This window comes from Oryx dammah, unplaced genomic scaffold, assembly GCF_014754425.2.
Source record: "Oryx dammah isolate SB20612 unplaced genomic scaffold, SCBI_Odam_1.1 HiC_scaffold_1, whole genome shotgun sequence".
In the NCBI taxonomy this organism is placed as follows: Eukaryota; Metazoa; Chordata; class Mammalia; order Artiodactyla; family Bovidae; genus Oryx; species Oryx dammah.
In genome coordinates, this window is record NW_024070185.1 from 1,184,596 (window position 1) to 1,195,726 (window position 11,131).

Here is an 11,131-nt window from a genome sequence, read left to right on the forward strand (position 1 = left end):
AGACTCTTCTTTGGGAAGACAGAAGCCACAAAAAGGCTGAGGGGCAGCATGTGATTATGATCTCTGAACATCCCCACCTGGCTTCCAGAGGACTGCCCTGCCCAGCCTTGCCCCACGCTGCCCCTTCCTGCAAGGAGGGTACCTGTGACATCAGTGGCCCCTCTGTTTCTACTTCAGGATTGTGGAGGAAGAGCAGGACCGAGGACCTGGTCTGTGTCAGCCCAGGACGACCTTCTGCCACATCAGGGGACACCTTCCCCAGGTCCACCTGTGCATTTTGGAACGTAGGAATCCACGGTCTGGACTCGACGTCTTTGAGGCTCAGTGGGGTTGTCTGGCTCCCAGGATGTTTCCTTCTTTTGAGAGAGAAACAAACAATTCTGGGTTCTTCTCTCTTTCTGTCCTGTCAGGAAGGAAGCACATTTTCAAGTCACCCCATGTTCCTGCTCTTGAGAAAGCACCAGCAGAGTTAGTAGACATAACCACCACCAACATGTGTTTCTTCTCTCTCCATGGCCACATGCCCAGAGAGGAGGGTGTAATATAAGAAGCAGAGGAAAAGAGTCGAGATGGGAAGAAATCGCATGAAGGCAGCATCTGGCCAAGATGCGGGTCCAGACAGCAAGGGGGATGGGTGCAAGTGTTCACGGTGGGGACACCTGCTGAAATCTCTCCTGCAGCCGGGCTGCGGGTTCTCTGCACGCGGCTCCATGCCCAGCACAGCGGCTGGCAGGGCGGCTATCTCTGAAGAGCTCTGTCCTTACTGTGCACAAGAACAGTGTACGAAACACGCTCATGTTTAGCATCAGCTCTCAGGCTGTGCTCAGTGATATGTCCGTGTGATTCTACAGACATCCTCCCCGCCTGCCAACCCCCCTCAGCTCTGCTGGCGGAATCTCCATGTCATCACACACATTACAGCAAGCACACAGGGGTTTTATTTCAGCTCTGACTGGGTCTACTGGGTCTTTGCATTCTTTTCTCAAAGAGGAATAGTTTTAAATTTTAAAAATGCTTTTTTTTTTTTTTTTTAAGAGGAGAGAAAGGGATGAGGACGCCTGCCAGGAATTTCTTGGTTTGGTTCCAAAGCTTTGAGAGCAGAGCCTCTCCAAGGTCAAAAGGAAACCCCATTTAAGGCTCCAGGTAGAGGAGATGGAAATACTTTTTCTTCAGCATCTCCGTCTGCTGCTCTGGGTCCTGCTGGCATTTCCGGCCGGAAGCTGCTCTCTGGGTGGCTGGGACCTGTGACCTATCCTGACCCTCTTCTTGCCCATCACTAGACCACAGTTTCCGTCCCAGGAGCCTTTCTAAACTGCAGCTGGTGGTCCTGGTTCGTGCACCCCACACATCCCTCATCCTTGAAGGAGTTCAAAGTCACCTGCTTGGCAGTTTCTCACTGCTGCCCGACTTGAGCTTAAATGTCATGCTTTCAGCAGGAAATATACAGTTGAAACTCCCGCCATCATTTTGAACTCAGTGTTCCCAAAATGGAACTTCCCATCTTGACCTGGAGCCACTCCTCCTGCCCACATGACCATCGCGCTCGAAGGCTCCGCTGTTGCCATGGCAACGATGATGCAGCTCTTAGCCCGTTGCTCTTGTCCTCGCCCCTCCATCTCCTCTAATCTTCAGTCATCTATTCCTCCTGGCTGTTCTCTAAACACCTTCTCCAGTTGTTCTTTTCTCTGTGTCCGCTCTGCCTCCAGGAGTTAGGGGACAGCTCCCATCCCCTGCACTCCCAAGCTCCCAGCTCCCCATGTGATCTCACACACAGGGCCAGGCTGATCTCCTGTCCCCATCACTTCTGTATCGGGAAATCCTCAGCAGCCCCAGGTGAACCTCCCACTGGCCTTTCCTGACTCGGCAGCATCTGGCCCTCAGCTCACTCCAAAGCACACGCTTTCTGTGTGAGCCCCAGGGTCCCTCTCCCCACAAACGAGCTGCCTCATGTTCACTGCTGAGCCCCTGCGCTCGGTCCTTCCTGTGTCTCCTCCATCCTCATAATCTCCAGAAGATACCTCCCCATCCTCATCACCCAGGTCTTGGCACCTTTTTATCTGGAATGTTCTCTCCCTTCTTCCATCTGCTTCTGCTCTGAGCTCACATCGGGTTTGTCATCTCCGCCTCAGACTTATTACAGTGATGCTTTGTCTTCCAATATTTCTTATCACTTTCAGTTTGCATTTTTCTCTCCATCCATACTGTATACTCCTTGAGGGCAGGGACAGTGTTCCTTCCATTTATCCCTTCCTCTTGATAACCTACTTGTTTTCTATGATCCTACCTAATTTTTACTTCTATCATTTTTTATTGTACATGTCTTCATAAGCAATCTGCAAATTTGCAGGATGAAAAAATAATTCCTTCTCTGTCTTTCACAATGTGTATCATTGTAGTAGCTAAACACGCATTGGCTTGTAAGAATTTGCTCAGTAAATATGGAGTCGGTTTTGAAATAGAGCAGGGCATATGTGTTATTAATCTCAGGCAACTAAAAGTGTATTTCAGGGGTGGGAGGGTAGGAGGGAGTTTCAAGAAGGAGGGGATATATGTATACCTGATTAACGTTGATATATAGCAGAAATCAACACAATACTGTGAAGCCATTATCCTCCAATTAAAATAATTTTTTAAAAAAGAAAATGTATTTCAGCCCCTTGAGAATCTGCATTTACGTGAACCATTTAATAAGCTTTTCCCCTACTCTGATTCAACTCTGCTAAGTAGTTTTTCGTTGTATACCAGAACTTTGATAATGACTTCATACAACTAAAACTAAAGAGAGAAAAGTAAAAACAAACAACAATTTAAAAAACCTCAAAGGCTCTTCAGATGGGAATTTCAGGAGGATGGTTGGTAGATAATTTCTACCGCACAGCAAGCTGTACGAGTCAACACCCATACCAGGGGGGTTCACAACACACCCACCACCCTGAGGACTGGGGTTCCAACACCCATACGAAGGGACAAGGGCAGAGAGAGATGCAGGCACACAGACAGTGAGACAGGACAGAGATAATACAAAACAGGATTTTTTTTTTTAAGGAAAGAAAAAGTGCCTCTCTGGCACGAGTCAGTTCAGGATCAAAGGATAAGATTCTGACTTCTCAAGACCTGCATCTGTCCTGTTTTGCCTACGCCACTGGGTGCATTCAGCCGGTGGCAGGATCATTACAGCTTTGCTGTGTGGAGTTCTGCTGCGACAACCTCATCGCGCCAGGGTGATGACAGGGCCCCGAGGATGACAGGCCAGGCCCATGCCTCCATCCCGGTGGGCAGGGAAACCACAGGCGGGCCCATCCCAGCTGAGAGGGCAGAAACTCGAGCCCAGCTTTGATGTCCACCACATCACAGCAGCCCCACAGTTGCTGCCCCGGCGGGACCAGCTGCCTGTGGACACAGACTGATGGAGGCCCTGGGCCGTGTGGCCAGGGCCAGAAGGTGCAGAGCCGGCCCGCTCCCGGGGCAGAGGGAGGCCGTGTCCCTGCCCCGGGGACGCCGGGCGCAGTGCTGTGTGGGCCCCGCTGCTCTGGCACCCGATGTGCGCACTCAGTCTCTCGGTCGTGTCCGACTCTTTGTGACCCCGTGGACTGGAGCCCGCCCGGCTCCTCTGTCCGTGGGATTCTCCAGCAACAATACTGGAGCGGGTTGCCATTTCCTCCTCCAGGGGATCTTCCTGACCCAGGGACCAAACCTGCGTCTCCTGTGTCTCCTGCATCAGCAGGTGGAGTTTTAAGTGCTGTGTCTCTTCAATCATTCTCTGTGTCCATCTTTATTTACGGGACATGGAGAGTTTCCACAGCCAAGGTGGGCTTATTGAAATGGAGGGGTTTAAAGCTGGCAGTTGATCGACAAGAAGGATCCACAGACTTGGTGTTGTCACTTGACATCTTGTAGAACCTCAGAAGGATGGTTACCCCCAGACCATGCCATGCTAAGTTGCTCAGTCGTGTCTGACTCTTTGCGACCCCGTGGAATGTACAGTCCATGGGATTCTCCAGGCCAGGATACTGGAGTGGGTAGCCTTTCCCTTCTCCAGGGGATCTTCCCGACCCAGGGATTGAACCCAGGTCTCCTGCATTGCAGGCGGATCCTTTACAGTCTGACCCACCAGGGAAGCCCCAGACCCTCCCTCACAAAACCAGCATCCTCCATGAGCATCAGGCCCCAGCCGAGCGCTCACTAGACCTTTCCATAGGAGGGGAAGGAGGGGGTGTTCACAAGTGACCCAGGGTAACTCTGGGTGTCGAGGGGGAGCTGGCAGCCAGGCCACTGTCTTCACTCTGCAGCTGCCTGCACAAAATCTGTTGAATGTGCTCCAGTGACATCACTGATAAGGACACTGGTCTAACCCAAAAGGATGTTTTTGCTTTATGTCTTGTAACATCCTTGAATGCTCAAAAAAAGGGAAGAGGTAATTCCACCAAGCTTTCAATTTCCACAGGCAGAAGGAATGGCCTAGCTCTGATGGTCAAGATAAAGCTCCAGCCTGCAGGGAACTGACCTTTTGGGGGTGGGGAGGGGAATGAGAAGCATGGCCTTGTTCCCAGGGGAGGGGACTGTTTCATGTGTAATTACAGGGCTCAAATTCTGTGTTCTCTCTATAAACCTCAACCCCAGTCTGCTGACAACTGTCATTAGCTCACAGAAGGCAGAGCCCCTGACCATTGCCCTGACAGCCCCAGGGGGTCACGTGTTCACCCTCATGGCCCTTTGTGAGCTCAGCATCGTGTGGAGACACTCTTGGAAGATGTGGGGCAGCCACGGAGGACTCACTGGCCTCTGTCCGCAGAGAGGCAGCATCTACTGCACACACCACAGGCTTAGGGGACCTCAGTTCTCTTCTTGACTCAAATCTGTCACTCCGCCCGATTCTTAGCTATCTGTGACTATTTACACTGAAGCTTGGGATGCTAAGGCTGAAGCTCCAATACTTTGGCAAAAAAGCTGATTCATTGGAAAAGACCCTGATTCTGGGAAAGACGGAGGGCAAGAAGAGAAGGGGGCAACAGAGGATGAGCTAGTTGGATAGCATCGTAGACTCGATGGGCATGAGTTTGAGCAAGCTCCGGGACATAGTGAAGGACAGGGAAGCCTGGCGCGCTGCAGTCCATGGGATCGCAAAGTCGGACGTGACTGAGCGACTGAACAACATCAAAATGCAATCCAATTAGAGGAATTCAGTTCCTTGGTCACGGCAGTCACAGGAGACGGACGGCCCTTGGACTGGAAGGTGCAGGTATGAGACATCCTGTCGCTCACCAGCACAGACAGACGGCACTGCTCTGGAGAACAAACAGTGATATGTTTATTTCTCCCCTATGCCCACCTATACTCGGAATCCCCAGCCTATACACGGCAACTCAAATGTTCAACTGCCTTTAGATTCTTCTGGCTGTCAACTAGGTCTCGGGATTTAAGGGCCAGCAGGGTGTGGCATACTGGTTTCCTTTGATATTAGGTCTTTCCGGGATTCCACTTACAAAAACAATGGAACTCCTTAAAGCGTGAGCTAGAGAAGCTACGGAGAGAGCTGGAGAAAGGCCGGGGCCAGCAAAGACACTCTGAATTTTACAACCTACCTGCTTACTTTCTGCTCCATGAGGAGGGCTTTGTTTTCTATTTCTTTTTAACTGCTCCTTATCTTCTGGTCCCAGCGTCTGTGCTGAGAGGGTGTGACACGCAGGGCCCCTTGATTCTGCAGGGGCCAAAGGGAGCGCATGAGGTCTGGGAGGTGGAATCTGGCCAGCAGAGAACGCTTGCTCATCCACCTGGACTACAAGCTCGAGCTGCACACCTGAGGCTGTTTGCTGGGTGATGCAGGGCATTGTGGGGGTTTGCCAACAACTCAGCTGGAAGTTTCACATGAGCACTCACAGACTGACAGCACCAGCAGAAACCTGCTTGTCTCACATCTGTCCTCGATGAGACCCAAGTCTGGAAGCCTGCACTGTAAGATTCTTATGTTGATCTTTCCTCTGGCTCTGGACCGTGGCAGGAGTTTCTTAGGGTTCTGCGCTTGGGAACACACACAGGGGCCCCAGAAGAGCCTCACTGCTGATCTGGGTATGAGTATATTTTATCTTGGAAGGTCTTCACGGAATCCACTGTACCACGGAACAAGTCAGTTGGTTCTCAAGTTCTCAAAGTAATGGGAGGAGTCAAAGCCGATCCTTTGCGGAAAATCACGTCAGGCTTACCCTGGGCTCTTAAGAGCAATGAGCTTTCTCTGCACAAACATCACCAGCGTCCTATTGCTGAACATGGGTTGTTGCCAATATTTTGCTATGATCGACAAGGTACTGGCATTTTACACTTGACAGATAAGTGCCTCTGGAAAACAGATTCTCAGAATGGGTGAATGCATTTGCACTTTTGATATTTTCCAGACTGCTATCCCTAGATGGTTTTTTAAAAAAATCAAATCACATTTTCATTAGCAAAATATGTGCTCTTAATTTCTAATTTTTTTAGTTTCTGATTTTATCGGTGAAAGACATTTCATAGTCGTTCATGCACATCTACATGGGGTAGGTCATCTTTTAGTATATTTGCATTTACTTTTTGAGGAACCGCTAGGTAATACTGGCATCAGGTTGACTGCGGATGAGAGATCAGACTACAGTCAAGAGGTTTATTCTCACACAGACCATATCTGAAGATGGTAGTTAAGGTTGGCATGAAGGCTGGAAGGTTGTAAGGGTCTCAAGTATCTTCTTTCTCTTTCTCCCCCATCATGCTAAAATGTGGCTTCCATCTTAAAGGTCACTTATGATTCAAGATAGCTGCTGGAGCACCAGCCATCATGTCTACATTGCAGGCTGCAAGAAGGAAAAAGAAAACAGCCAGAGGCTGTGTGCCTCCTCCCTTTTAGAAGCGTCACAGAAGTTCCCTTTGACACTTAGCTTCCATCTCAGCAATAACTCAGTAACGTGGCTGTATCTGAAGGGAATTGGAACATGTGGCTTTTCAACTGAGGGCATTGCCCAGGAATCAGTTAATAAGGGGGAAGAGGGCAGCAGATATTGAGAGGCAATTGGCAGTTTCTGTCACACATTGTAAGTTTTACTTTTGGATTTTCACTTTTATTGAGTCCCATGAACTCTTTACATATAAAGGAATCCTTGTCTACCATAAGAGTTACGAGATTTATTTCCTACTGTTCTCTGTTGACTGTAAGGCCTTTGTCATGTAGGTATGTTTTCTGTAGTTGAAGTTATCCCTGTTTTCTTTTTTTATGGCTTCTGGTTTTTAAGTCACCCTTAGAAAGGTCTCACTTGGAAGTCTCCCCTGGTTTCTTCTAGTGCTTTTACAAGGGTCTCAGACCGAGACAGATTCAACTCAAGGTCAAAGCTTTCTGGAACTGAATTTCTTCTCTAAGTTGTGGGCAATGCAGTGGCTGCTGGCTCACTGACCACTCTGCCACCTCTGGGCTTTAGAGCATCACTCAGGTCGTCTGAGCTGTAACCATGGTACCGGATGGTGGCTCGAAGACCACGTCACCTGCAGGTCTCGCCATTGGGGCTCCTGGGTCAAGATGGCTGCAGAACAAGACTTGGCATTGGGTGAGATCAAGGTGCTGTTTAAAGATAGAAACCTAAACAGCCAAGTCAGAAAGTTAATAAAGTTTATTAGCAGGAAAGACAAGAGAAGTAAAATAAATATTCCCTTGTAAACAAACCAGAAAGAGGGCATTTTAAGACATCCACAGTTCACACCGGCCACCCTATTACCTCCTTCCAGTCTCTGGTGCAACTCACCACCAGGGGCAGAGCCAGGCGTTCACAGGAGTCAAGGAAAGGCAAGCCCACGCTCAGCCTGGACGTGGCAACCCTTATGGGACATCCCCTCCATCATTCTGGTGGGTTGGCACATATGGAAAGGAGCAATGTGAATAGGCTGCTACCTTAATAAGAGCATCATTTTATCGGCTTGAGACCATTTTTAAAAATTTCACATAGATACACACAATGAGCTTACAACTTACTCTAAAATCTACTGAAAGCATTTTCTAAACTTGAACCCTAATATTGTAAAGAGCTCTGAATTGAACTAGTTGCCTGAGTTTTGGAGGATGAAAACACTGCCCTGCTCTCACTAGGGACAGAGATGTCCACACACCACAGGGAAACGCCACCCTCACTGGCTCCTTCTAGACGCAGTCAGACTCAGCCAAGGCCACATGCGCACACTCTGGGAGGATGAAGTGGAATGTTTGAAAGCGGAGGTGAAAACAATGCACGTGTTAAAATAGCACTTTTCAATACAGGGCGACGGTTTCCTCTTCCTCACTGTCACCCAGGGAGGAGATGGGGCAGAAACAGGAGGAAACTAAGTCATCACTGTCTTGCCCACCTGGTTACAGAGGTCACTTTTGGCAAAACCAAAGTGGCACTAGTGGTAAAGAACCCATTTGCCAGTGCAGGAGATATTAGGTACAGGGTTTGATCCCTGGGTCGGGAAGATCCTCTGGAGAAGGAAATGGCAACCCACTCCAGTATTCTTGCCTGGAGAATCCCATGGGCAGAGGAGCCTGGGTGGCTACAGTCCACGGGGTCACAAAGAACTGGACACAACTTAGCAACTCAACAGCAACAACAAAAATTAAATTAGGAAAATACATATATTTTTAACCTGGTAGACAGTCTTTTTAAACTTAGGACTTTGTGGTTTCCAGGGGAGATTAAAGTCACAGTGAGTCTGCAGACGATGTTCCCAAGCCTTGCTGAGACCTACAGGCTGTGGCACGGGTGGTTTAGGTCTGGTCCTCCTGTAGCTAAGAAAAGACTTGCGGAGTCATCAGGTGATGTAGCCACCGTGAACAGGGAAAGGGCAGCAGGCGTGTCACCCACTCCCTGGTGAGATGCTACACACTCTTTCAAGAGGACTTTATAACCCTTGGGGAAACCTTAATAAACAAGGTTTGCTGACTGCAGGGCTAAAATATATCATAGCCAGTAAGCTGATTATTGTAGATGCCATTTGTCTGAGGTATAAGCCAAGAATCTTTATGAAGTAGAAATGATGTCAAATGTGTCCCATGTTTAAAAAAGAAAAGAAAAAAGTAAAAGAGTCATAAAGTTTGAACATCAAATTTTAATCTTGAACCTTTTCTCCAGTCTTCAACTTATTAACATGAAAAGGAATGATAAACTGCAATTTTATCATTACCCTATCGCCAAGTAACAAGCCCTTGTTACAAAGTCTCCATCTACTGTGCCCGAAAACCAACAGAAAACCCATACATTATATTATCTAAGTGATCTATTAACAGATGAAATTTTAACCAACTTCATACCAGGAATCTATTAACAGAGGTACTTCAATCACATAGCTTAAAATATGGAGAAAAGACAGGTAAAAAAGTGATCTTATCTGGTAGTAGTCTTTTTACTTCTTAAAATTTTTATAAAATACACTAATTTCCCAAAATAAAGAATATTATGACACATTGGTGTCAACTTACACAGATGAAAGCTGATGGCAGCTTTTTTTTCTAGCTGAAGTTCATTTCACCAAAACTTTATATATTACATGAATATCCCAGTATTTTTTTAAAAAATTCAATACACAGGAACATAATGTACAGTGTCTTATAAAAAATGGTTAATTTAGGAATGATTTCATTTCAACAACATAATATATCTCTTTAAGACCATAAAACTGCTTGCAAGAAGACTCTCAGTCCATGTTTTCACTCCCTAGTTGCAATTCTTAAAGGTGAAAAATGAGAAGGGTTTTTGTTTTTGCTTTCTCATGAGAAAACTGTGGTTGCTGTCTCTGCTGCTGCCAGGCCCCCTCCCTGGTTCTGCTGTGAGGGGGGCCCTGAGCCAGGCTGTGCGGCTAGCTGGGGTGGGGGCGGCATGGCTGTCGCAGAGGGGCGGCAGGGATCATGGGCTCAGCCCACGTGTGCCCAGCAGCCTGAAAGGGGCGCAACCAGGGCCTCGGCTGCCCGGGGACAGCAGTGCTCGGGGTGACCTGGGCAGACGAGGGGCTGCCTGGCCCAGCCGCACGGCCGCGGCGTTCCTTATGGCCGCTGTGTGGGGTTCAGCCCCACCCGGGGGTGGGGGGCATGGGAAGAGCCCCACGAACGCCTGTGGCCCTCATGGGGCCCTCCTGCACCACACATGGAAGCCGCCTGCAGTGACAGCACGGGGACATTCAGGGCCGTCCACAGACAGGGCATAACCGCGATTCTTCAATGTCCAGCCACTGAGCCGAGCTGCTTCTGTGACGCAACTAATCCTATTTCTGAATACATGCTCTCCAAGGGTTGTGCTTTATTCCCCCTTCTCCTAGGAAATCGGAGATCCTCACAATTAAAGTGAGGACTGGGTTCTGTGGTGACTCCAGGCCCAACCAGAAAGACAGGTGCCCACCTTGCCACCCGGGCCTCCCTCAGAGCCCTGGGTTCACACGTGGGCCCTGACTTCCCAGAGAGACGGCCAAGTGCGACAGCCAGCATCCCGGACCCAAAGAAGGGAGTGAGCCCGGGAGGGCGGGGCTGTCTTCTTTACCCTCTGAGCCATCAGGGCAGCCCTGGGGCCATCTTCTGCACCGAGGGGGCTCTGTTGCTTCCAACAGGAGTCACCCAGCCTCTCATTGGCTACTGTTTCATAAATTAATAACTTCTCAAAATCATAATCCAAAGAATTCATCTATTACAGGAAAAATTCAAGTTTAAAAAAGCAAATAAATTAGTTAAGCCTTGTAAACAGTTGTCCATCTCAGCTAGGTTCCTTTGTGGAGTGTATCAGACAGCTCAAGGCAGGTGGCAGGTGACCAAGGCAAGGGGCGAAGTGCCCGTGGGCCATCGGAGGGCTGTGGAGACAGATGCGGTCCAGCCCAGCGGCCCCTCAGATGTTCTCCACGAAGCTCCCGGGGAAGAGCCCCGTCTTCCCATTCCGCTGCAGCGTGCCCTTGAACCAGCCGTCCTCCCGCTTCTTGTGCACGAACACGATGTCGCCCTCCTTGAGCTCCAGCTCTGCCTCGCTCTGTGGTGGGTAGGAGACCACCACCCGGTGCCTGTGAAGGGGAAACAGAGAGATGGTGGGTGACAGAGAGGTGGCACAGAGACAGTGGGTGAGAGACAGTGGGTGACAGAGAGGTGACAGAGAGGAGGTGGGTGACA

At 49.1% G+C, this 11,131-nt stretch overlaps 1 protein-coding gene across 3 annotated transcripts in view; it reads right to left on the minus strand.

Annotated features, from left to right (window-relative positions):
* Positions 1 to 9,076: 9,076 nt before the first annotated feature.
* Positions 9,077 to 11,131, minus strand: part of SH3RF1 (SH3 domain containing ring finger 1) — a 157,823-nt gene continuing 155,768 nt past the window's right edge. For all 3 annotated transcript variants that reach the window (XM_040227836.1, XM_040227907.1, XM_040227754.1), the window contains exon 12: positions 9,077 to 11,025. In XM_040227836.1, coding sequence (XP_040083770.1) covers positions 10,857 to 11,025 — 169 coding nt within the window. In that variant the 3' untranslated portion in view covers positions 9,077 to 10,856. The remainder of the gene's footprint in view (positions 11,026 to 11,131) is intronic.